General features: G+C 37.5%; 1 protein-coding gene across 2 annotated transcripts; it reads left to right on the top strand.

Annotated features, from left to right (window-relative positions):
- The first annotated feature begins 948 nt into the window (after positions 1-948).
- Positions 949-21,736, top strand: LOC126637140 (prostatic acid phosphatase-like). Of its 2 annotated transcripts, none has more exons than XM_050310086.1 (11): positions 949-1,022; positions 6,302-6,397; positions 8,394-8,480; positions 9,415-9,567; positions 12,194-12,292; positions 13,746-13,850; positions 14,872-15,004; positions 16,395-16,477; positions 18,250-18,356; positions 18,933-19,102; positions 20,005-21,736. In XM_050310086.1, exons 3-11 carry the CDS (start codon positions 8,400-8,402, stop codon positions 20,121-20,123), a joined length of 1,050 nt encoding a protein of 349 aa, XP_050166043.1. In that variant the 5' UTR covers positions 949-1,022; positions 6,302-6,397; positions 8,394-8,399; the 3' UTR covers positions 20,124-21,736. The 2 variants fall into 2 exon arrangements, with proteins under 2 accessions (XP_050166043.1, XP_050166036.1); XM_050310079.1 differs by lacking the exon at positions 949-1,022 and adding an exon at positions 1,319-1,435.
- The last annotated feature ends 6,238 nt before the right edge of the window (positions 21,737-27,974 follow it).

Raw genomic sequence — 27,974 nt, 5'->3', positions numbered from 1 at the left:
GACAAAGTATTATATATTTACGAAGCAGGGATTTCTCTCTTACACCTTCTGCATAGGCAAAAATCACATCAAGAGAGATCAAAAAGAAGGGTGGAGCTGTAACAGTGGAGTAAGAAAGAAGCCCAAGTGTTGAAAACTGGTAATGGACTGAGAAGACAGACGGGAAAGTCTGGGAGCTGTGGTACTCCTCCCATCCATCAGGCAAAGTGGATACATAAGGACATTCACACAACTCAGAGGAGAGAACACCTGAGCCTTAGTGGGCTTTAGAGCTCTTAAGATAGAATTTGGGGTAAATGGTAAAAACCTTTTGTAGAGAATACTGTTGCAGAGAGCTCAACAGGAGACCCTGAGACAGATCTGGGTATGACAGGAATGGAATGACAATACACTAAGGACCTAAAGTTTTAATATTTAAAGAATTCTATTTATAGGTCTCTGCAAACCAATCAATTTACTCAGAAAATCCATATGAAATCAAGTCCACGAGTATCATTATTCTTATTTTATAGAGAGGCAGTCAGCAGAGGCAAGCTGAGCAATCTTCTTAAAGGCAGTGAGCTACTGTCACAAAGAGTGTTCTTAATCAGTAACAATAAAAATGTGAACTCCAGGCCTTGTTCACAAGAAATTTCTTAGAGATCTGAGGCTGAAAAAATCTTGATATAAGCAGTCACAAAAGGGGAAGTACAGAAATAGCTCAAGGGAAAAGAAAAGCAACACATGCAAATTGAAGAGCAAATAACTGCCCAGCAAGGAGCTTAAAGAGCACATTTGTTGCAAGATTTCAACTATTTTATCTATGGGACTGGCAATTTTAACCTACATGAAATGTTGTTTGAAATAATTATTCTGCTTTCACAGTAATAATAAGGAAGAGGGAAGAAAAAAGAAGGGGAGGGAAGCTGAAAAGTGAACTAGCTGAGCAGCAAAGAGAAAAGAGAAAGAGTATGGCAGTTCATCCTTGTGGCCACGCTGTAGTTTGGAAAAATTCCAAGCACTGAGAAGTGGAATCAGAACAGGTAGGTTGAAACATTAGGAATGCTTAGCAACTCCTTTGTGTTTTAACTCATCCTTACACTCCAAAAGAGAAAAATATCAGAGAAAAAAAGGAAGTGAATTATGATTTAAGAAGAATGTAAACAGTAATTTGAAAACAAAGGGCAATGCAATTTGTTGTGTAGTCACACAACATTCCTCTTGCATTTGAAATGCACCAGCGGCAGTTCCACCCCTTTTGAAAGTACAGCCTGACATCTCGGTTGTTCAGCCTGAGCAGCTGCTGGAGCTACAAAGCCTTTTTCCCTCCTCTGCCAGGATGGGTGTGATGTTACAGGTTCCCAACCTGTCTAGAGTCCTGTGTTTTTCTTTTCATCTTATCCTCATTCTGCTTCAACAGACTACTGCAGAACGAGAACTGAAGTTTGTGCTTGTAGTAAGTAGTTTTGTTCTCTATTTTGTTGTGGGGAATACAGGGAATTTTACATGTCTGTCAAATCAGACAAGGTGTGCAGCTACTATGCCTATCTTCTAACTTAGAAATAACTACTACTGCCCTTTTGTTTACTGAGTTTAAAGACTTTACTAAAGAAGGATAAAAACACCTCTAGTTATAAGAATTTTCATCTCCTAACATCTAGTTATTATTTCAAGATATCTGAACAAGTTAGCTTTGTGGTAGATGCCTAGTGAACAGGAGTTAAGAGATGCAAAGTCTATGTTTGCCTATTCTTCCTTAATTTAGCTAACACTCCAATTCATAATCCAAGAGCTGGTCATTATGGCCTACCTATTCTGTGCTTGGAAGCTGAACCTTATGATGTTACAGAAGTTACCATAAAAAAAAGTATTTTCCATTTCACAACAACTGAACTGTCACAGCAGTATACTGAGAGACAGAAGCAGGCATTTTTCTGTAGAGATTTGAGACACATGTTGCATCAACTGCAGTTCGGCTGAAAATTGACTGTCATGTGTTTTTTTTTGCTGGGCCATTTCTTATTTTAAAGTAACCAGACAATACTTCAATGTCCCTTTCCCCAATACCTCAGGAGGAACTGAAGATCTTCTCCTTCCATCTTTCTCTATTTGAGACATGTGCAAGTACAGGTAACAGGTAGAAGTGCTGTGTCCAAAACATATCATCTGGCTCTAGATAAAGTATTTCATGTCTAGTTGTCTATTGGCTGCATTGTAGACGCGCAACTTGGAGGGAGGCCAGAGAGTACAGGAAAAACCAGTCCTACTCCTGCTGACACAGCAGGGACTCAACAGTAACTCCAGTAACGTTTTGTATATAGCAATATATTTCAATGTTGTTTCAATGATAACAAGGAGAACTGGACATACAGATGAAAACAGGCAGAGAGCAAGCACTGGAGAATTAACTCCTTGAAGGGAAAGAGACTTTTATTGAGTTGCAGCTGTTATTGTGTTCTAACCAGCAACGGTTTTGCAGAAAGACTTATAGCAAATGTTCACCATTACGGAGATAGAGGCTTCCTTTTTAAAATCATCCACTTACCATAACTACGAAGCCACCTACCAAAATACCTATTTATTTCTAGGGTTGCTTATCACAATTATTAATAAAATAGTACTTGAATTTCATTTAAACTGTCTTCCTTTTAACCCTGATACATTTGCTTAGGCTGACCAATCACCTAAAAAGTACAGTAGGTTGAATCTTATTACAATATGCATCTTTTTTCCCCAAGATGCATGGCTTATGTGTGCTCAATTGAATTTTGCCTTCTGAACTCACTGATTGAATTTTCATGGGAGCAGAATTGCTAGCATAAATAAATAGGATAGCAATTGGTCCAGAAACTATCACTTGTATAATGGGATATAATGAGGGTATGGTTTTAGTCAAGGTAAGTCTGGAAGGCATCTTTCTGAGATAATTCCATAGCCATTCTCCAGCTGTACTCTGTGAGTGACTATGTTTTCACCTGACAGTATTACTGCACTGTAAAAATTGTCATAATGACTTTTTAAAACTTTTTTAGCAGAGCTGCACAATATAAAATACATCTGCATGGGAGAAAAAACAGATAAATGTGCCCTTTTGCTCACTTTTAGAATTGTGCTGTGCCTGGGAGGATGTCTCACTCTCTCCTCACAATTTCCAACTTTGTGCTGATTCCATGCATTTTTCTTGTTGGCCACAAGTCCTTTTGTCTGAATGTGAAAAGATCTAATTCAAGCCAATTTATCAAAATACTTTTTAAATTTTCTTTCTCACATGTAATCATTAGCCTTCACCATAATTCTTGTGAACTAAATTTAAACCAGGCAGAAGAAAATATAAAATATGTAGGACAATTAGGTACGTAAGTAAAAATGAAATACTGTTTCATTGCCTCTGTATAAAGAAGTTCTGACTTGTAATTTCTTTCTCCACACATGCCCTCATTTCACCTGTCATGCATACAAAGAGGTGTGTCTTCTGAGCTAATGTGATTTCATCATGTCTTTCTTCTTGTAACTCAGGATAGAAAGTGTTTACTAAGCATCTTATCTCTGAGAATGATTTGTCTAATCAAGCCAAGCCATCTGAAACCTTGACTAAACATGCTTACTATTTCTGCATCTACAGTTTCCCTGAACTGACAGCATGATATTTCCACTTCACTGTTGTTTCTTCATTCCTACTGCTGGCTTCAAAGTAAGAAATGTTTCTGTTTGAAGCTGAGTCTGTCAATAAAATTGTCTGTAAGAGGCTCACTATTACTCAGAGACAGATAATTCATTGTAATTCATGGCATTTCTGAATGAATATGTTATGTACACTACACATGTCTTATTCTCAGCTCACCCTCTCCTCTGCAAGAGTTTTTCTCCAACAAGATTTTTCACCTGACAACAATGGAAGCAAATGCTGGCCAAAGTCTCAGTCATGTGACCATTTTGATCTGAGGTGATCACCCTCGTAAAGCAGTATCAGAGTTGAAATAGAGGTATTGAGTAATTGTGCACCTATTGCTTTTGAGAACCGAGCTAAAGTGCTTCAGAAACGAGTGCTGAAACTAATATCCCAAACAGGTCTGCTTTGCTCTTCTTGCATATATTCTCCTTGCCCTCCCTTCCTTCATGATTTCTAATGTCTTTTCAGTTTCTGTGATGCTCCTTGCTCCTTTTCCCTCATCCTGTCATGTTCTGTGTTTTCAGAAAGGTCAGGAAGGCAATCTGGAGGCTGGGAGTAATAAATGCTGCAGCACACATATTTTTAGATTAATTTAAAGGATCAACTCCTTTCTAACAAAGTTGAAATTATGAGTGTTGAGAAGTACATATTGATGAGCAAGGCACGATTTGTAGGGAATACGCTTTCTTTACCTAACATTATCAGGTCTTCTAACGAAAAACATAAACTTCCAATATACAACCTCTTACTAGAGTTTTAAATTTTTTTAAGAAGTCTCCTAAAAGGTAGCAATGAGTGAACAAGTTAGTCTTTTAGGTTAAGTGATTGTTCATAAGGTCATTGTTTCATTTCCAATTGCAGCTGAAGTAAGGTCATTTTCAGAAGTAGCAAGCAAATAAAAAATTAGTTTTCGTTACATCTCCTGCTCCCAAATATATTTTAATATCTTTTGATCTCGATCTCTTTTGCATTCTAATCTCTGTCCAGGTAAAATACTGCTCTGTTCTGGCTTATTGAAAGCTTTTAGGGGTTGAGTACTGTGACAGTAACACGTTGAGGGTTATGTCGTACATGAAATATAGAAATCACAAAGCAGTATATAAAATCTAACACATTTTCAGTAATTTTTCACTAGTAAAAAGGGCACATTTACTGGACAAGTGTTGATCCATTTTTAAAAATTGCCTAAAACAATAGTCATTTAAACATGTCAGTCAGTTTGAGCAACTGTCAGTTAACCCTAAAAATGCTTTACTGAGAAGCCAGATAATCTAACAAGAGAGGATGCAGCTACACTGAAGTTGGGAATTTAACCTTCATTCTTTACAGAGGCACCAGCTTGTCCAGAGAAACTAATGAACCCTACCTGACAACGATGTACGTCAGCATATCAAAACACCAGGGAAATAAGCAGGGGCACAAAAGTCCTTCTCACTTGTTTTTCTTGCATGCAACTGTAGCTCTTCACTTATTCTCCTCTTCAACAGAGGGGCACTGAGAAATGGTTATAAATAAACAACTGAAATTCCAAATTAGTAAGAAGAGAGATATAAACAGAGTTTAAAATTGCTTAGAGAAGAAAAAAAAAAAAGATTTTATGGACTATTTTTCTGTTCTTAACTCGGAAAAAAAAGGTGTGGGGCTTTTTTCCTGAAACTACGTCATTTTATGTTGACCAACATGTTGTTGATGATAGTGAAAAATATGGCTTGATTTGCTGCAAAATATTCATTTCAGGTTGGTCACATCTTCAGTGAAATTCAATTAGCAAAACAAAAAAATAATAAGCAGTATTCTAAACAGTTCTGATGGTAACATATACTCTAGCAAACTTTGTTGTCTAACTGTAGAAAATGAACAGAGGAGAAATCCAATTATATTTACCTTTAATGGACAGTATTTTCCGTCCCTGAAGTACCTGCTCTAGCACAGGTTTGTGCACTTCAGTATAGAAGGCTGATGGAAAGGGGGTACGCTGTAATTAAAACATTAAGCCACACAGATGGTGTTTACTTTGAAAAATATAAACATGAAACACCTCCCTGTGGGAGTGGCAAACTAACTAGCCTGTACAACTGTCTCTGATGTTTGGGCAAGAATGATGTGGCTTAATGAGGCAGTGGAGAGTAATAATTATAAAAAGGTTCTGTACCACTGAGGTACTAGGGAACAAGTGTCCTTTTATGAACAAATATACCATGATTCTACATTGTCATTTTATTCTGCTAAGTCAGGAAAGAGGTTGGTTAAGGGACCACTGACAAGCAGAGGTAACTTTTGCAATAGTTTGTGTCAGCATTCTGGAAGGTTGTCTGGAGCCCTATGAATTTGTATTCCAGCATTTCCTTTCAGATTTCCTGTCTGAATGCCTAGCTATAAATGTAATCCCAGCATTAACATCTTTGGTTATTAATTTTATGTTCTAGGAGGAAGAATCATCGGGCTTATGCCCATTTAATTCCTATATAATTATACATATTCTTGAAGGTAAAGAATGTACTTCAATCCTATTTGACTAGGTTTCTGCAGACTCTCCAATATTTTCATTTGAAAAACGGCACTGGAATGATAATATATGCTTGACTTCTAGTTAGATAAGAAAGGAATGTTAATAGCATTAACTAAGGAGGTTTTTATTGGTAATACTCTTAGGTTTTCCGACACGGTGATCGAACACCAATTGTAAACTTTCCAACTGATCTACACAAAGAAAGTGAATGGCCCCAGGGATTTGGACAACTCACCAAGGTATGTTGACTTTCCTAGAAGAATTTATATATGCTAATAAAATAGGAAGTGGGAAGATTTTTTTTTTTAATGTGTGTCTCAAAGTCATTAGCAAATCCCAAGTCCTGATAGCTGGTATTAGCGATACCCCATAATCTGTAAACATTTTTGCAATGTTATTCATACAGCTACTGTTAAACTGAAATATTGTTCATCATAGCTTTACAACCACCTTCCTAAAAGCATGAACTTTTTTGATAGTGTGTCTGTATTCAAGCAAATGGCAAATTTAACTGCCATTTAACATCGTACTATTATCACTGATGAAGTTCTAATGACCATTAAGCACTGGGTCCTATGACAGGGCAAGGGAATGACACCAGCCCACCAGGTCAAGTGATGAGTCCACATCTCAACATTGGTCTGACAACCACCATCTCACAAAACAAGGGAAGACTTGCAGGACCTAAGGGTGCTTCTGGGGACAATGTGTCTTCTAACAAGGTTTCTTGTAGCCCAGAGTTTCACTAGGATGCACTGAACCTACTTCTTGCTCTGGCATTTTAACATCAAGCCTTAGCTCTTTAACTGTATTTGACATATGAAGTTCTGGAACAAAGAGAGGCCAGTGCATTTCCAATAACACTTTGTCATGATGCAGAAGCATGAAATAGAGAGAGGTCAGCATTCAATGTTTGAAGGGAGACTTGAAAGATCTGTAAAATTAAGACACTCAACACATTACTATCCTCAGGTACGTAGCTTATGTAGTAAGAAGAAATAAATTTCTGCTTGGCATAGACTTTTTTGAGAGATTTTTGGTATTTTATTTTCTTTTTAGTAACAGTAGTAAGAATGTACTTCTCTGACAGCTACAAATAAAAAAGTTCATCTCAGGTTTTAAAAATGAATAACGGAAAAGACAGTGTGCAATCTAAGACAACTGTGGGTACACCAAGACAAAGAAAGAAGAACGTTATTTCAAGCATGAAGTGTAAGCCACAGATTTATCAAATAGCATAGCAATGACAATGATAAATACCAGGCTGTCAGTCATCCTCTCTCAGCTGTCACTAAGTGACACACATTGTCACTGAGCATCTACAGAGTTACAGCACTGTGGGAATTTGTATTTGTATAGAATATTTGTATAGAATTTGTATAGAAAAGATGCAGCACCTTTCTGTAGCAGATCCTCCAGTCTTAGCAGTTCAGAACACATACATTTTTCATAGACATAAATGGGTATTTCTGTTAAAAATTCTAGATCATCTACAACATACACAGTTGTGCTGGTTTTGCCTGAGGAGAGTTAGTTTTCTTCACAGTAGTTACTATGGGGCTCTGTTTTGGATTTGTGCTGAAAACAGTGCTGATAACACAGCGATGTTTTTGTTACTGCTGAGCAGGGCTTACACAGAGTCAAAGTCTTTCCTGTTTGTACCACCCTGACAGTGAGTTTGGCTGGGGGTGCACCAGAAGTCAGGAGGGTACACAGACAGGACAGCTGCTCCCCACTGACCAAAGGGATGTTCCAAACCATAAGGTGCCATGCTCAGCATATAAAGCTGGGGGAAGAAGAAGGAATGGGAGGAAACATTCAGTCTTATGGTGTTTGTCTTCCCAAGTCACTGTGATGGAGCCCCACTTTCCTGGAGGCTGAACAGCTGTCTGTCCACGGGAAGTGGTCAACAAACAACTTGTTCTGCTTTGCTTTTGCATGTGGCTTTTGCTTTGCATGTAAAACACTCTTTACTCCAACCCTTGAGCTTTGTCACTTTTACTCTCCTGATTCCCTCTGATATTTCACCAGGGGGGAGTGAATAAGCAGCTGAGTGGTGCTTAGTTGCCAGCTGGGGTTAAACCACAGCAACTGTACATTACAGAGTTGATGATTACTTAAAGATTGATTACTGAAGACATACACACAGACACAAGAGTAAATAGAAAAGAAACTTATACATTAAGATTCTCCAGTCACCTTAATCTAATGGTCACCTCTCTACTTGCCTCACAGACTGGAATGCAGCAGCTATTTGAACTCGGACAGTACATGCGGAAACGATATTCCACCTTCTTGAACAGCACATACAACCGGCAAGAGGTATATATAGCAGAACTGTCTGGAGCACATTTCTCTGGCAGAGCAGAACTATGGATTTATAAAAGCACATCATCATACTCGTTTTATTCATGGAAAAATTAAGGTAATAGAAAAACATTTTTGAAAGTCGGACTTTTATGTCAAGGTTAAAACACAGACTAAAGTCTAACTTTCAGCTCCTACATTCAGTTTGGGTCTCTCACAGCCTAATTTTCCTGAACCAACCAGCTCCACACCACCAAGCGAATTGGGAATTTATACAGTGACTCCACTGTATAAATGAATGCCTATCCAGTCATGCAATGGGCCATGCTCACTTACTTCATCCCGTAAAACAGAGGTCTAACAGTTTTTTGGATGTGCTTATCATACAGTACAGATCCCTTGTGGGGAAGATACCACTACCATTTTGGTCTATATATCGGGGATTCATTGATGGGAAGGTATGAAAGACTATAACTTTGCCAAGCTTCCAAGAGAAGTTTATGATTTTAAGTGCCTTGACATTCCTGAGCTATAGATGAAAGATCGTAGAATCATTTAGGTGGGAAAAGACCTTTATAATTATCAAGTCCAACTGTTAACCTAATGCTGCCAAGTTCACCACTAAGCTACATCCCTGAGCACCATGTCGATACGTATCAGAGTTTTTCTGAATATCAAAAGATGGAGAGCTTCCTTCTTTTAAATCATGCTTTCTTATTCTCTCAGTTCAGTCTGAGGGTTAGATTCCAAATTAAAAGATGCCTTGGCAATTTCATTTATGAAATTGAAGTAGGGTCCTAGAAAGTTGAGTTATGGTTTCACTGTTTTGACTTTATGCAAAAAACATAAATCAGAAAACAAAAAGCCAGGATTCATGAGCTGGGTAAAATTTCCCTATTATTTTTATAGCTTCTATTTTATCTTTAATTCTTTGCCATTCTATCTTCAGTTTTACATCCAAAGTACAGATTATGATCGCACCATTATGAGTGCCCAGTCATACCTTTCTGGCCTCTTTCCACCAACTAGCAGCCAAATTTGGAACCCTGAGCTTCTCTGGCAACCCATTCCAGTTCATATTTTTCAAAAATCAACAGAGCGGGTGAGTACTGCCTAGATGTTTCGTATAATGTCTTAAACTTTCACAGAAGCAAAAAAGAGAAAAAAATGGAAAGAGCTGAAAAATATCTTCTATGCTTTTTGAGTTCAATCTAGTAGAAAATATCAAATGCAGCTACTGGTTGACAAGTATATCATAGGTCAATTGTAACTGCTACATGAAAACTCTCCTTCTGTAGTTGCAGAATACCTGAATTGTCATACACACTACCATTTTCTTCAAAGCACATTTCTCTTGACCAGAACACTTTTAGGCAGTATGCTAGGGAAGATGCCCTAATCCTTTCCAGGAAACAAATGTTTTTCTAAGCACCAATCAGCTAGACAGACCTCCTCTCTCTGGCAAGTTTGTTCTATAGTTTATTCAAGGAATTGAATTTTCACCAGCCACTGTAATGACCTCACAATTATTACCTTGCTATTCTGGTAGCACTTAGGCACTCTAATTACAGAGAAGGGTCCTTTTATGCTCAGTACTATAGAAACATTTAATGAAATCCTAGCACTTCTCTTGAATATCATAAGAGCAGACCCACCTGAATAACAGGTCCTGTAGAAGTTTTAGTTTACATAGCTCTCCCTGGCTGACTCAGGTTTACGTTTAAATTTCACTTGCTCTTGTGACAAGGACTGTGTAAGGAACAGTGTGTTCCAACGAGGATGAAAAGCTACTGAAGGTAATGACAGAAAGCCTAATTTTCTTCTGCCTTTGAGGACAGAATTTGACTTTAAGAAAATTTATTCAAATCTCCTATTAAATAAATGCCTGTCACCAACATTAGAGAATAGACTCTGTCGTCAGGAGGTGGCCACACCTGACTCTCTTTGGCATTCCTCCATTCTTTGAGCCATGCTTGAAAGCAGGTACAGAGTGAAAGGGTTTCCACAAACTGGATTAGGCAAAATGTGATTCAACTAGAAATTTAACCCTGTTCCTCAACAGAAAACAATGCTGTCACTGCCATTTAACTGTGGGACACCAGGGGAAGTTCTTTCACCAGAAGACCAAAAAAGCATCAAAGTGGTCAGAGCTTTGCCCAAATAATACCTTAAAGCCCTTAGGGGAACCACAATGCAATGTAATGACCTGTTTGGAGAAGGCAAGCTCATTTGTAGGAGTCTCTAGTACCTCATTGTTTGTGTGGCTGCTCCAAGTGGGTATTGATGTTTCATTGAATCACACCTCTCAGCAACTCAAAATTCCTGTTATATATGCAAATTACCTGGAAAAAACATTGTTCCCTTGTTAACCAATCAGATGTTTGAAGGCATTTTCAAGCCCTAAGCAACACGAAATGGGAAACCGAGTCCTGTAAAAAAACGTAATCACAGTTTATTTTTAAGCCACTGAGATCTATCAAGACTTGACAGGCAACAGTACTGAGTAATGCTTAATGAAGCCAAAGGGAGTGGCTCAATTAATAACACCTAGAGAGGGATAATTAAGCCATGCAGCAAGAGAAACATTTGTTATTGTGTAATTAAACAACATTCCCCAGGTTCATATTACAACTTTGAGCCTTCATCCTCTAGTGTCCTCCTGTTACAGAAAAATTGTACTTTTGGAAATCTGCCCACGTGAAAGCGGGCTGGAGTCAGTTGGCGGCTACTGCAAACTTCACATTGATTAATAAAAAAGAAAAGAGACGTGCAGTCTGTTAATGTTCACCCCAAGACAGAGTAACCACTCTTGCACATACATAAGCCATAGATATTGAAGTTATTTTCTCCACTGTGTATGAAGTCAGTTCCTTGACATGATTTGTATGGTTATAGGCTACCATTAGTGCTGGGTCAAAAATGCTCTAATGATGTGACATAAAGTACTGAACCAGCACAAGCTTGTTTTGCTCATCATGACTTTTTACTGACACTTTATGCTGGATCAGGTATCATTTGTCTTTCTGCAATTGGTATAAACCCTATTTGCCAGAGCACAGTGTTTGATAAATGCATGTATTTACATGTGGTTCAAATCAAATATGTACTATGAGGTGACCCTGTAATGCATACACTGGAGTTATTAAAAGGGAACCATATCCCTAAATAACAACAGAGCCATTAGGCTCATAGCTTTTTGAGATTTTAAGAGTACAATTTATTTGTCACCCCTGCTTGGAGTTCTGTCCATTAAGCGGTACTTAAAATGCTTACCATAATCCACCACTTATCTCCAGGGATGAGAGTAGGATGTGTAGATTCAGAAGCAGTTCAGGGTCCAGTACCAGGTGGAGTCAAGTTGCATCTGGGGAGATTCAGAAATTAGGGAGGAAAAAGTAGCCTTTCAAAATTTCTGATCATGCACATTGATCAATTTCCCAAAGGAATCCTTTGCCAGACACACATAATTGCTTTTTGCCAAAATCAGTTCAACTGAGGGAAATCAAGCTATCCATAGAAGTAGCCACTGAAAAGTCAAGCTACCACAGTCCATTGCCTGTGTTAACCGAATTCACGAACAAGGTAGCCAAGCAAACAATTATGGAGTAACTGTTGCACAGCCATGGATCTGTCCAACAAATATTACATCATCAATCTCAGCAACAGAAAAAAACAGAGGGGTATTGATAATTTTAGAACTATTCTAACTTATACTTTTCTGGTTGCAGAGGCTGAACTTTCCTCTGCCCGACTGTCCACGTTTTGATGAACTTCAGAATGAAACACAAACATCCACTGAATTTCAAAATAGAATACAACCATATATGGTAAGACAAAATAAAAAGAAAATAAGAAGGAAATAAAAAGAAAATGAGAAGAAGGAAAGTAACAAAGATGTAGAAATTATGGAATTGCATTGTTTCCTTTTGCTAAAATGCAAAAATATATTAAAAAAAAATTAAAATCCCAAGAACTCTTAAAATCAGAAATTTAGGCCAATATGATCAAAAAGTATATTTGATATGCTATACATTACTCACACTTTTCTACATTAATCTTTTAAAAAGTGAATTTAATATTAATTTTCTGAGACTATTTAGAGTTCAATGGTCTGCAGGGAAGAGATATTTCTGGATGCAGCAATTTCTAGTTTTACAGGGTAGCACAAAACTGATTCTAAAACATCTGAGAAATCTGAAACTTGGAAAGGTTTGTGCTTTCCTGCTCTAACTTTCTGAAGCTGGCAACTAAAGCAAGCTTAACCAGGAGAACACTCTGATTCATGTAAATTTCTCTGAATGCATTTTGGATCCATCACAAAACACGCTTCTGTTTTGGCTCTGACACAAATCTTCACAGTCAGAGGTTCAGTTTCCCATTCCAGTGCTACAGCAGAATATAGGTAGATGGATGGTATACTTGCCTCAAGCAACCATGTTCATGTGGATAATAATTGCTCTAGATAGTGGTTACTGCTGCTCTAGTTTGCCTACCATTGCACTTTGTAATGTGATGACTGCACAAATAAAACAGGGGCTTCAGGTCCTTGTACCCTGACTGCACTCAAAGTCACTTCAGGCTTACTGCTTGGGCTAAACCAAATATTTTTCTTTTTTTGGTTTATTTCTAACTTCCCACTAGCTCAGCTACTCTGGTCAGCCTCACTCACCTGCAATGGGTGGTGAACTCTGACTTTATAGGCATCCTCTATCTCAGCTAATAGTATGAACCAGGTAACATGGGAATAAGGGACATTAAGGTATTCTTTTATTCTTCTGTGGTAGCACATAAGAATCCCTATGGGAATTGTTGTGGAACTATTAGATATTCAGGACTATTAGATATTCCACTCCCCTTCAATAGCAGAAGCAAAACCTCCTTTCCTTTCCAGATTCTTTTTGCCTCACCTCTCCTTAGTTTGCTGTTTTCCCCTCATCTTTTTTTCTCAAGTTTCTTTTCCTTAATTCCTTCCTCTTCCTTATATCTGAAGGCTTGAGGTGACTGAGGCAGCCTCCTGGAGCAGTCAGAAGAGGAAGAAAAGAGTGTGACAGAGAGCACACCAAACCTATCCATAGCAGGGACAAGAAAAACAGTGTCTGAAACAGAGACTAGTACCTTGAGAAATTACAAAATGAAAACTGCAACCAGAATCTTCTGCTACAGGGGTTTCATTTGTGAAAAATTAAACATTACTGTGATGCCAGGTGTTAATGAATCTATATGCATTTATCTTCCATTTGTATTGATTATTTGTTGTATACTTTTTACTATTCCCCCCAGGATTTTATACAAACAATGGCTGTTAATACAGGACTTGAACTAAATAATCTTAAAATACTGGACAATTTCCAGCTCTGGAATACATATGATACTCTACATTGTGAGGTAATAATAAGTCAGTAGATGCTGGAGAAGAATTTAATGTTCAGTTTCAATTACATCATGACAAAGTGTTGTTTTGACAGGAATGAGTTGTCTTCTCTCCTGGATCTGCTTCTTTGTTTGCTTGGGTTTTTTTAATATATATTTGAATCTAAGTTATAATTTAGTACTTTGGTATCAGATAACCCAAAAAACATGGTTTACAGTTTAGGAAACTGTTCTTTCAATTTCATGTTTTATCCTGAAGAACAGATACCAAAATTCATTCCCATTATTCCTTTTTTTCCTTCCCAATATCACGCAAGAGAATTATTTGAGCATGCTGCCTATGATATATTTGTGATTTTTAACAGAGAAATGAAATTATCAGCCTTAACCTATCAACAGGTAAACATAAAAAACTTAGATTTTGAACATGAGAGATAAGATCAAGATCTATCAGTTGAAAATTTTTGAGATGATGATTGCTACCAGTGGAAAAAATCAGACTGATCATAAGAATGGATTCCATTCAGCCCCAGTCATTACCAACAGCACATGAAGCCTTTTGAACATATCCTCTACACACTGATGCTGTTAAACACAGTAAGACACAGTCACTCTTCCATGACTGGAGAATGACACTTGTCTGTAATTGGTCAGTGATAGAACTGGTATCTGGACAAGTGTATGGAAAGGCAGAAAAAGTTAGAGATATATAACCTGACGAGCCAGAGGAAAGGAAGAGGAAAAGATATATGTCTGTGATATATCCCACCAAAACCATATATCTCTATAGCAAGAAGACATTATACCTACGAAGCATATCCTTCACACAGGTGCTTCTGCTCTTCCTATACACCCATTTCAGGTTGATCTCCATCCTCTCAAAGTGTGTTTCAGGGCATGGTGGGGAGTAAAACCACACTGGGCAAAGAATTGCAGGACAGCCCCAGAGAGTCTAAACTTAGCTGTGTGAGTCTAGGCAATAGGATGATGGAAACCGGTGAATTATAAATATTATTTTGTTTTCCTTTATCACTAGGGCATTCACAATTACACTCTTCCTGTATGGGCCACCAAAGATGTAATTGACAAGATGGAAAAACTGGCAGAATTGTCCTTATTATCATTATTTGGGCTTTATAAAACAGAAGAGAAATCACGACTACAAGGAGGTAAATAAAAAAATGCATAGTTCTCAGAAAGGAGAAGACAATTCTTATAATCAAATGCAACATCCTGTCACTTTACGCATGCAAAATTATTCATACAGAATCTTGATTTGAAGCTATGGGCACTGGATGCCATATTAAACATTAAAATATGTGCTGAATACTGGCACTTGCATGGATGAGATATTGCAACAAGGCATAAAAACTTTTTTTATTCTGGATTTTTTAAGGGATTAAGATTTTAAGAAATATTTTAGAAATATAAAGGAAAAAAAACCAGGCCTTCATAGGTAAGACCATTACTTGTCTTATAGTAGGTTAGATTAAGTTCTGTTTCTCCAACATTTCTTCTAACTGTTTCCAGTTCTTTGTTTTTAACTTTGATGTACTGGTTATATATTGTGCCAAAACCTTGGTGACACATTGGCAGCTCTCTGAGTGACTGACATAAAGCTGCTCCAAAACAGTCTGATTAGCAGAGAAGATGAGAGATTCCAGTTATGGCTATACTACAAGAACTGGGACAACATAAGCTATGCATATTCTGACACTGCTTCAGGACACAATCCAGGAATTTATCACATGATCCCCAGGTGTCCATGAGCAGGAAATGCAAACAACTGAGCTTGAATATCTGCAGGCTGGAACATTTGGGGCTAGGCTTTCTAATACACGTACTGTGCAGTCTATCTCTAGGTAAAGAATTATTAGCAGACTCATCATCCAGGCATATATAAGTCACTGGATCCAGCCATACAGTAATTACAATCTCGGACTAGCATTAAAGCCCACTAGCTGGCAGATGACCATATAATCTGGTCAGGACTATTTATCTAGTGTTCACAGGCATGCCAGTTATGTCCACTTTCCTTAGAATGATATAAATTGTGCTTTGTGGGAATTTCTGCTGCTCTTATTCCTTTGGCTTTAGAATGTCTGGTCTGGAGAGGGAGTAAAAAAGATCTTTGGATAAAAATGAGAATCGATACTGTGTAACTTGTTGGAAGTAAAGAGTTAAAATATTTCTTCAGAATGTAGAGCGGAAGAGACTAACACAGTTCTCATTATTGCAACACCAGAAACAGACAAAAAAGGATGGAGAGGAGATCTCAGCATAACAGAACTGGAAGTGTCATTAACCCCAGTTCTTAGGATAGTTCTAGATGATTTCCTGTGAATCCTGTCTCTTCCCTTGACCTCGATGAAGAATCACCTATTTTACTTCTGTAAATTATGTACTTCACCTTCTCTCTGGTTATGAAATTGTAGCAAGTTAAAAAAATAAGTATGGGGCCTGAGTAGATGTCTTATAACGTTGAAACTCATAACGTTTGACCTTTTTTGTTTCCATGTAAATGTTATACCTTCATTTTCCTCTTCATATCTTTTTAAGGTGTCCTTGTGAATATTATTTTAAATAGTATTAAACAAGCTACCAATTCTTCAAAACCAAGAAAAATGGAGGTCTACTCTGCAGTGAGTATTTTCATCTTTAAAAAATCTTGCTTTGATTTTACCAGTAAAAGACCCTGTATCAGAGTTTCCCTGTAAGTTAAGTGAAAGAATAATATAATACCGTTTAATTCAGCTAACAAGCTGAACACCACTCAGTACAACAACACAGCGTAAGCACAGATCCCACCTCAGTTTTAGTCATACCTGGCAAAGAAAACTATGCATTTTACTCAGTTTTCCTTCAACTTAATGGTGCATTTTTGCTTAAATGATCCAGAGGTAGTGGCACACAGCAGAACTTCAGCTGTGCCTCCAAACCTCTCCTCTGTGTGTTGGTTTTTTTTGTTTGTTTGGTTTTGGGGTGTGGTGTTTTTTTTGTTTTGTTTGTGGTTTTGTTATTGTTTGTTTTGGTTTTGTGTTTTTTGATGGTTTGTTGTTTGTTTTGTTTTTTTTTTCAGTTATTTATTTTAGACGGTTAAAAAGGCCACTTGGGTCAGAGTAAGATCCACTTAGCTCATTCATTATCCTGTCTCTAACAAGGGCCAAAGCCAGGGATGAGAGTGAGAATAATGCCAGCACAGAGCGATAAAACATTCCAGACAATCTGTGGCTTAGGGACTTCCTGAAGTAGAAACTGTGTCTCTGTGTTTAATAGCTCTTGAGAGACTTTTTCCCACCACTTTTTAAATGCATTTATACTCTTGGCCTCTGCAACATTCTGTGACAACGACCTGCGTGTTAAAGTAAAAAAGTACTGATTTAAGTCCTTCCTAGCATTCATATTGTGAGAAACAGAAAATAGTCAATCTTAATTCACTTTTTCTGGGTCACTCATGAATTTAATATTTTCTGACACACCTCTTCCATCTTTCCTTTTCTGAGACAGTCTTACCCTATTTAATCTTTCCTCATATAGAAACCACTTGATACCTTAAGTCTTTCTTGCTGTCCTTTCTATGTGATTTCCAGCAATACTACACTCTTTTTGAAAAGGAAAAAGAAATGCATCCAGATTTTTCTCTTCTGCATTAATATCTTGAGTACAAGTAGACTGTTATTTTTTTTTAAATTGATCATTCTAAAAAGTTCCAGAACCTGAAGAATAATTAAAACATAGCTGCTAGACTATAATATAAATAGGCCTAGCAGATATGTGTATAAAGATGCCTGCAACATTTATGCATCAAAGTGTTTGGGCTTCCTTCCTTGCTCCTGATACCATGGAAGACGAGGGATAATGGGGAGAGGAAGAGGCTACAGGTGGATGGGTAATTGGTTCCTAAAAATAGAAGCCAACTGAGATTTTATTGTCTGAGTCCAAACAGAAGGAACAACTAAAAAAATTCTGAAGTGGAAGCGAGGAGAACAGTCTGGTGTGCTATCTAAAGAAAAGAACTTGTATCTTTACTTGAAATGCTGTAGGATGTATTACTTTACATTTATTTAATCTGACCTGGAGCAAAAAACTCTACTGGAGGAAGGAGTAGCAAAACGCACTGAAAATCTAGATTTATTACTGAGACCGCATCTTGCTTTCCCTCAGTATCTCTGTCTCCAAATACTGCCAGATGGTGTAAGACACATACTGCAGTAACTCTTTGGAAATGTCTCCTGCTGTCTGTAGTACCCATGTTTTTTCCTAATGTTGAATACACTGAATACATTTTTATGGTCAGATTTATAAAGGTTTTATTTTAATTTCCACTCCTTTTCTACTCTTGTCTAATTACTCTGGATAAATGCTAGTTGACTTAACTGGTTTTCAAGGATGGATTTTTTTTCCCCCCCAATAGCATGACACCACAGTTGGGGCTCTCCAGATTGCTCTCAATATTTTCAACGGAAAACTGCCACCATATGCTGCCTGCCAGATTTTTGAACTCTACCAAGAAAGCAGTGGGCAAGTATCTTCTTATCTATGCAAGAATAAGAAGTGTTTGGAATTTGTTTCCCCCTTCCCCAAAATCATTTTCCTCTCAAATATTGTGAGGAGATACAACTTCGATTTAAATGGATACTTCAGTGAGCAGACCATAGGCACAAAGTTATACTAAAACTAAGAAAAAATACATGTGCGTGTATGTGTGTGCTTTGAAAAACAGGAAGAAGAGGAAAAACAAGCCTTATCAGATAGAAGTAAATGGTAGAATAAATTTTCCCAATTCTTCAAATGATAGCAAGAACATTTCCAAGATTTTTCATAAATCCTAAGGCAAAACAGTTGGCTTAGAAGAACCTGGTGCTGTTGCCATTCAAGGAGCTTTCTGAAGGACATTTTCAGCTGACTGGTGATCTATGCAGTAACATAACCAGCTTCAGCAAAGTGGGTTTTGCAGGTGTCTTTCACAAAGCCTCCATTCTTGAAGAACAGGTTCTACAGTAGGACGTTAGAGCCTATTTACAACACACTGTCTCTAAATAGGAGATCTCCTGTTTAAGAACGTTTTTTAAAAATTTTTTCAATGTTGTTAATCAGGCGATATAGCATCGAAATGCATTATCGGAATGACACTTCAAAGGATCCTTACCTCCTCACTTTGCCAGGATGCACCTCTTCTTGTCCACTTGAGAAGTTTGCTGAACTAGTTTCTCCTGTGATAACAGAAAATTGGTCAAAAGAATGTGGGAAGAAAGACAACGTGAGAGGTAGTATAACAGTTCTGTATTTTCACATAAGACATGGAGGTAGAAACTGTATCAGTGGCTTCAAACTTTGTACCTTTCACACAATAGATAGATTTCCCTTTAACAAATGAGGGCCAGATTTACTATGGGCAAGGAAGGTCAACAGGAATTAAATTTCTCTAAACATGTGAAGAGTAGACTTGCCCACCAGTGTAAAGGTAGTGCTATTTTGAACATGCTCACGTAAGGAGCTGCTTAAAAGCCACAGCCAAAAACAGAGCTCTGCTTGTTGAAAATGTCCAAGAGAAGTATGGGTGTGGGTGCTAAGTAAGGGCCCTCTGTATCTTGGATGCATCAGACCTTCTGTAGATGCAAATCAAAACTGACTTGCAAATGCACAGAAAGAGCAGTGTATCTGTATTCTGGCACACAAGGTATTGAGGTATTGAGGATACCTTGACCTCAGCTGTACAGAGTGCAGCTGATCCAAGCAAATATAGTGGCTATTTGCCTCAGACTATCAACAGCTGAGAGATGATAACCACTTCCCATTCAAATATTATTACCTGGAAGAAGGAGAAGAGCAAGGCTATACATGTTACTTTTCAATAGTCCTGGTATTTCCTCCTTCCTGTGTATATTCATTATTTGGCTTTTTGCATTAACTACACATAGACCCTCTTGCCCTGTGGAAACCCAGAAGTAAGATTTGTCCATTCACAGGAAGCTATCTATGCATTTCTAGGATTGAAGTATATGTTCTAATGTTGCATGTGTCAGAAAATGTGATCTTGCCAGAAAAACGAACAAAATATAACCATACATTGGGCATATTTGTAATTAGACTGTTATCTCTGCATCTAAAATGATGTAGATATATGTCTTTCATTAACTCCCTTTTCCTTTGTTGTTGTCCTTCACAGATATTTTTATCGGATTTGATGTTGCTATTGGCTTATTGTTCACTTTTAACCTTGTACTGCTCTACCTCCTTTATCATTATGGAAGCTGCAGGCGCAGAAGCAACTACCAAGACATTTAAAGGGGAGGTAAAGAAACAAAAGAGAGAGCAGCTAGACAATACTTGAAGTTGCTGATATCCATCAGTTTGCTCTGGTCAAATTAATCTCCAAAGCATATTCAATAAATTTGAAGAGCTGAGGTATCTGTGGCCTAGCTCCTAAAATTCTAAACAACTGTGGTGAGAAATACTGTAGTAATACGTTATTGTTAAGAATTACTGGATGGATGGAATCACTCTAATTTATATCTTTAGGTTTTCTACTACTGTTAATCAATCTTATATCAATGGGTGGGGTGAAGGGATCCTATTGCCTATGCTTTTTTTTTATATTGTCTATTACCATTTAGCCCTCTGCTACTCAACAAGTCTTTCTTCAAAATCGTAGTCTATAATATTTTCCTTACTTCTTATAAATGGATATTTTGTTGATGTACAGGAAAATGCTTATAGTGGGCAGAAGCTGCAATCACTGTATGAAAAAGATTCATATCAGCACATGGACATACTGTTTCTGCATTTATTCATGCAAATCTATTAATGAGACTTGACCTTGGCCTTCAGCTAATAAAAGTCTTCAGCCTGCTTTTTAAAGGAGTTACACTACTATAGCTGTCACTGAAATCAGTAGAAACTGGGATAATCTCTGTCACACATCCAGGCATCAAGTAAGAAACTTAGTGCAACAGCATCTTAGTCAATGTCCACAACTTGGGCAATACGGATGAGTAAATAATTAAAATCTATTTTCTGCCATTGCACTGATTTCCTATTTTTCTGAGCTCAAAGTTATTAATGATCCTTTGCCCTACAACTATTCTACAATGCCTCTGTTCTCTGTCCTGCTTCAGGTACCATCTTTAATTTTATTCTTTTGAGCCACTCTTACAGTAGCTCCTCAAGCTGTCACACTCTCCATTATCTTTCATTTTAATCTACAATAACTCATTGTTTAACTCCTTGCTCTGTTTGAAATCCAGTATGTTAGCAAGACATGCACTGAAAGTAAGAAAACAATGATTCTGCTTTTTGTATTCTGTGCAATACATTTTGTTTAGATTATACGCTCCTAATGGCAGGGAGTGCTTCTATAACTGCTCTCTAGTATCATAAACTAGTAAAATAAGCACTAATATTGCTGTATAAAATCCTGCTTATAATCATATGTTTCAAGGGCTGAATCAAGACTTTTTCATCCTATAGTCCTGAAGAGGATACTGTGAATTCCATTACCACGGAGAAGCCTTTTTAAAAGTCAAGGCAACTATACAAACAGGTGCCAACAGCAGGTTCAGCCCAACAGACACAATGAGTTCAAGCTAATGTACTCCAGCTAATGTGTCCCGTTGAGATGCACAAGTCTAGAGAAAGCAGAGAGATGGAGCTGCTTGGCTCAGGCAAAGCAACACAACGATGTGAACACATTGCATCTGGACTGACATTCCCTAACGTTCTGTGGGTTGCAACTTGGAGCCCAGGAGCCTCGGTCAGCTACCACTGATCTAGAGATCAGCCCTCAATATTACAGCTGTAGACATGTCTAAAATGTGAAGTAGTTATATGTAGTGATATTAAATAGCATCAATCAAAAGAATAACAAAGGCTTATGGGAACATAGCACTTCCCAAACACTGCATTTTCCTGTGGTAACTTCAGCTCTACTGAAGCGTCCACCTTTTGAAACACTATTTCCCTCTCAGTAAAAAGCTTTTAGTAGTATCCATGACATTTCCATTTTATTTATTTTAGGAAATATCATAATCAACTGATGGATTTGATTCTTACATGTTTTATTGTATAACAATCTGGGACAAAGCTGTGAAAAAGATGAAAGGCTGTTCCTAAATCAGATGGTTTAGATGTACAAGCTTCAGCTTGTACTAGAACTACTAGTTCTGATTTTTGTGCAAAAACTTAAAGGACTGCCTATATTGCAGTCAAAATATTACAGCAGCTCTAGGAAACATGCCTGAGCTGGCTTCATTACTATTAGCTCTGTACTTACAGTGGGTAAAAGTTCAGAACAAACTACAAAACCCAACCTGGCTCCTGAATGTGTGTGTGGATTACCTGGTGCTGAGCTCAGTATTACCATGGCCACAATGCTGCTGGTACCCTCTTGAGGATAGATTATGTTTTTTATTAGAAGCAGTCAGATGCTTGAAGAGTGAAGATGATAATTGACTGATAACAGGCAGTAAGAACTGGTTTTGAGATATCAGAAACTCAGTCATTTGCACTCCACAAGAAGCAGAATGAGGCATGTTTTTTCCAAGATTACTTCTTACAAAAAGAAGTACATTCAGACAGAAAGTAAAATGTGAAGCGTCTGAAACACCTTTTGGGGTTTATACTACTCAAGCCTAAGCTGTAACACAGAGTTTCAGAAGATGAGGCAATTCTAGCTGCTCAGGAGCTGTTGCGAAGGACTTCTGTTGTAGGGACACCTTTCTGTTAACAGTTAGTCATACTTGAAAATGTCCATGCACTTTTAGAAAGGACTTGGTGAACACAAGTTACACCAAAAGTAATGGACAGGTTTAGATGATGTAACTTCAGAATAAATGAAGGTACATTAAAGAATTAATACATTAGTAAAGTAGGCCCTGAATCTCATTTATCGTAAAGGCATTTTGTCTTGTTGTGATTAAATAAAGTAAAATTTCTCCAGTGGAGTAAAAGCTTGTACAAGTCAAACAAGTTTCTTGCTTTTCTAATTTTTCAGCCATATTTACAATTTGCTAATCTGCAGACTGTTTGGGATTAGAAAATATCTTGTCTCCAAGCAACTTGTAGCACTGCAATAAAGTATATTAAAGAAACAATTCAACATTTGCAATTGTATTTGACTAAAAAACAATGGAGCTTTCAGTATATCTAGAGTTTCCAAACAAAAGTGAATGTTCAGGTTTGCTGCTTCTGTAAGAACAGAGTTTTAGAGCACTGTTATTTTGACATGAATAATGCTAAATTTGATGACATCAAGCTCTTCAGTTTGCCCTCTAGCGGTGACGGCATCTGTCTCTACCATAGTAACAGTAACAACTGGAAGCTCTGCAGCAGGGTTTTCTGGTGCATATGGCAGACAGCAGTGCACACCTTTCAGGTCAGTCAGCAACATCCTGATTCCATGGATTTCATTCTGGAACTTCTTTATTCACAGGCCCGAATATTGCACACACTGGGTCAGCACAGTATAGCCATCTGACTTCCAGAGAAACGTTGGCTCACCCTGGAGCACTCATGGTCATTTGTAGCTGTAATATAATCTGATCCAAATGATACTATTTCTTCTCAATTAAATACATTTTCTTAGATGTGGTAAGATACAGAAAGCAGAATAACATATGCACTGTATTTGGAGGATTAAAAAAAAAAGGAAATTCTATTTAGTTCAAAAATCCTTAATTTTGGATTAAACTCCAAAAGACAAAAGTTACGTTTCTAAATTTTTCTCCACAAACAAAAAATGTTAAAACTTCTACTCTATGAAGAATAATAATGATTTACTATGCTGGAATTTGAAACTGATGGGTAGAGGCTGACTTATTCTTAGGCATATAACCTTGGCTCATATAAATCCATGTTGAGGTGCTGTCAGCAATATTTCTTAGGATTGTATAACATTCCTTACAAAGATGGGGATGAAAGATGGAAATTTACCCATTAACAGCTAACTTTATTAATTTAGACAATAATGCTTGTTCATCAGAAGTTGCCAAGTATTAATACTCAAATAAGTAAACAGGAGTTGCTATCGAAATAACAGCACATCACTTGAACTATTACATATTACATGGTCTCTTCTACAACTAGGCAACTTCACCTCCAAAAGCATTATAGCACTGGCAAAACCTGCAAGACCATGTCTAAGAGATCAGGTACAACTGGAAAGACAGTTAAAAAGACCAAATCCCATTGTGCTAATTTCTGTAATTTCTCTTAGTAGAATGACACTACTTCCCCTCCTGAGACTAATAGTACATTGTCAAATTTGTCCATCTGGCAGACTGACTTTCCAGTATCTTTTAAAAATCTGTAGAGAGAAGAAAAATACAATTTATCAGTTTAAAGTAGATAGAGGCAAACCAAAATTGGTTTGGTTCCATCTCTATATATATTTAGCTGGAGTCATGTCTATGTCAAAAAAGGTAATTTCTCTATGTTCTGTTTACAGCAGCTACATCTCTTGCTCTGTTCCTATAGGAAGCCCTTGATTTCAGAGGAGATAGAAATTCTTCTAGCTCATCTACCCTATAAACTACGGAAAGAAAAGTTGCAAAATGCAGGATAATCATAAAGTTTTTACTTTAGGAAGATGAGAACAAAAAGGGTACATGAACTGAAAAACCTGTAACTCAAGGCCAAAATAGGTAAGCATACGTCCTCCATTCTCTAAAATATAAGTCTTGACAGCATTTGGATAAATAATTACAGGAAGACTAGCAAACTTCTGTAATCCCCACAACTACTGAGCTGTCTGAGGTAATTTCCAGTAATTCTTGGAAGTGGAGCTCCTTCACTCTTTCCACTCCAAGGCATTCTCAGAGTTATCTCCTCTCTGCTCTTCAGAAAACAGCAAGAGCTGAAGCAGATCTGAAGGCAGATTCTTGTTCGGAATCTTTGAACCACAGGCACTCAAGACTAAAATAGATGTGATTAGTAAACTACTGCTTGCTGTACAACAGTTTCTTCACTGGTTTAATTAGAATACATATACAGAAATACTTTTACAGAATGGACCTCCTCCTCCAGGACAGTCAAATGAACAATTCAGACACAGCATGTTACACTTGTATATAGACAATACCATTTGCCACTGATATAAGCAGCCCTTCATGAGAATCTTGTGTATCCTCTGTAATATTCTGGTGGGAGAGAGCCTTATCAATCCAGTTATGCACAACAGACTCTTCTTTTCTTAGGAAAGGAAGATGTGGATCAAAAAACACTGTAGTCTGAAAGACTCTTCAAATAAGCATACGAAAATCTCCTCCTTACAAATGCAGACCTAACTTTCACTTCACTCAGTTCACTTGAATCTTTAGAAAGAAGACTTGGCAAAGACAGGCAATATTAAGCCCTACCATGTGTAGTTATCCTATCTCCAGCACAGTTATTGAGTTGTCTTCTCTTGTATTTGCTCTCACCTCTAAACTACTGGTAGGATGGAGGTGAAGGACAAAAAAGATACTAAACTATAGTGAGTAGTATAAGCTTACTTTTACATATTTTAACCACCGAAGCTATTTGGCCAAAGATGTGAACAAGATGAGTCGTTAATCTCCTCAACTCTTCATTTTAATCACCACACTCAACTTCAGTGTTCAAAGTAAATTCCAAGAAAACTGGAAATGCTATAGGAATGGTCATAGAATATTATGGTTTGGGGAGGTTTCTAATAATAAAATCTAACAATTTGGAAAATGAGCTCTTCTCTCAAGAAATGCTTGAGATGGTCCTGAAGCTGTTCTTTCTCTTCTTCTTGGAGATGCTTTTGTTTTTCACCACGTGCTTACATGCTCATTGAGCCCTAGAAAATGTTACTGTGATAGGACCATTCATGATTTCCCTAAGTCTGAATGAGTGTATAGGAGGGAGGAAGAAGGGGAACTGTGCATAGCTGGGCAACATGCCATTCTCAAAGCAATTCTCAAAGCAATCTTTCATTTATACGCTAAACAGTTGATATAAAAATGATAGCAAAGTAACACGGTAAATGGAAAAGACACTCTGAGATCCAGTCTTTTGACAAAGCCTTTTTTTTTCTTTTTTTTTTTTTCTTGAGAAAGGACAATCTATATGTTTCATCATGTGTAATTTGTAAAGTAATTCCATCATTTTTAAAGGAAGATAGAAGTAAGAGAAAGCATCTTGAAGACTGATTACATAATCATAGTCTAAGCAAAGTATGCAGTAGAAATGTTAAATAGCCTGAGCAGGAAAAAAAAAACAGAAAAACTATGTTTCTGCATACTCATGTGATGTCCCACTAACCACTAGCAGAGCCTAAAGGATCAGTCTCGAAATTTAGCTTAAATACAGAAGCAGCTAAAATGAGCATAATCTTAATAAAAATATAAATTCCATAATGTTTGATTATTTTGTACTTTTATGATGCTTTTCCTATTATGAAAATCTATGCTTATAGATTCTTTTGCTTTTAAATCTTCTCTGGTGACAAAACCAGGTCTAAATAATCTGGGGAATGCTAAGCATATCATTTCATAAATCAAATCCAATATTTTTGCATAGTGGATGGGCAGCTCCACCAAGTGTTTACCAACCATTGTGTTGTATGCTTTTTCAGTACAACAACCTAGTCCTAGATGGGAAGGAAATGTCTTGGTACACACTAGATGGAGTATTTGGCAGCAAAACAGTGGCATGAGAAACAAGTGTGATGGGAAAAACAGTTTGTGTAAGCACCACAAGCTTCTCTTGCAATGAAACATAAGAGACAAAAGCTAAGGGACAAAGTATTGTCTTATGTGCATTAATTGTTAGCAGCAGGGTATTGGGGAAACCCCTCAAGATGAATTTAAATTTGAAATACAATCTGCAATAAAGAGAGAAGTAGATTTGTTCCAGGTTAGCATCATTCAGGGAAAGCAAGCACCAAAACAAAAAAAAAAAAAAAAAAAAAGAAAAAAGAAAAAAAAAAGGCTTTGTCAAAAGACTGGACAGCTTTTTGGGTACTATAGAGAAGCTATTTTGTGTATGCAGAGATCACTGGAGGCCTTGGTGTATCTATAGATATCCTCAGACAAAATTCCATGTGCTAAACTCTATTTTGGTTAAAAAACTTCTTGGGGTATCTGGAGCTAAGAGGGATTTCTGAGTAGTGACAAACCTACAGGCATAATCTTCTGAGGAGATGTCAAAGCCATAACAGTGCCAGCTCAGTATCAACAGTGGCAAATCCTCCAAAACAAGACCAAGGTCACCCAGTTGCTGCAGGGCAGGGTAAACTGCCACAGTTACTTTAGGAACTGATAAACAGGACGTGTAGAAGCAATATCCCCTGTCCTGGCACGTGCTGACTGGAGAATCCCTGGCATCCTCTGTGAAGGCAGGTGGACTGCTTGAACCCTAGGAATCTCTCCATCTTTAAATCTCTCTTCGCATCACCTTAAGCTACAGCCCCGTGGGCATTAAGAAAGGCTGAGTCACAACTTCCTGCGGATTACTGGGAGCAGTCTGCCACCTACTGCCTAGAAAAGATCTCTGTGTTTGCAGCTTCCCACCCAAACCACAAGAAAGCTTGTTTTAAATGGGATCTAGCCCACTTCGATGCTTCCAATCTGGAGCTAAATTCATCCTGGATGTTAAAAGGCCAGTTCTGCCCTTCCAGAGCTAACTTCTTTTTAAAAGGAGCAGAAAAGATATTATTTAAAATTTTGTTCTAGATAACACGTGTAGGAAGTTGATAGATAAGTTAGTGTCAAATGAAGAGATCTTGCTGACTCAGAAAATAGCAGACTTCACTACACTAGGCTGCTTAATACCAGTGATTTTTTTTCACAAACAAGAACTTCAGTCATATTCAATGGCAAAACTTAAGAGGATGATTATGTTTTTCTGACCTTCTGTTAGCCTGCGTTCATTTTAATCTGTGCTTAACTCCTGTAGTCAGCTAGCACAACAGAACCCATAAATGGAAGAACAGAGGAAAACCATCTTTGATCAGTGTAGCTGTTGATTCCAAGCTTAGCTGTGCTATATTAAATTTCCGTGCTGACCAGACTTTCCACCAGCGTTTTCTCATTTCTTGGTGGTTACAATGACTGACCTAACCCATCGTATCTGGTCACTCAGTCTGGCTGCAGGAATTTCAGTTGGGGATTTTTCAACGTTTTGTCATCTGAAGTC

Source organism: Myiozetetes cayanensis, unplaced genomic scaffold, assembly GCF_022539395.1.
Source record: "Myiozetetes cayanensis isolate MyiCay16 unplaced genomic scaffold, myiCay2020 scf1, whole genome shotgun sequence".
Lineage (NCBI taxonomy): Eukaryota > Metazoa > Chordata > Aves > Passeriformes > Tyrannidae > Myiozetetes > Myiozetetes cayanensis.
This window is presented reverse-complemented; position numbering and strand designations above follow the sequence as displayed.

Coding starts and splice junctions, on each gene's coding strand:
- LOC126637140 (XM_050310079.1), top strand. CDS start 1,319: ATGGGTGTGATGTTACAGGTTCCCAACCTGTCTAGAGTCCTGTGTTTT. Junction 8,481..9,414: donor GCACATACAACCGGCAAGAG/GTATATATAGCA, acceptor TTCTATCTTCAG/TTTTACATCCAAAGTACAGA. Junction 15,005..16,394: donor GAAATCACGACTACAAGGAG/GTAAATAAAAAA, acceptor TATCTTTTTAAG/GTGTCCTTGTGAATATTATT.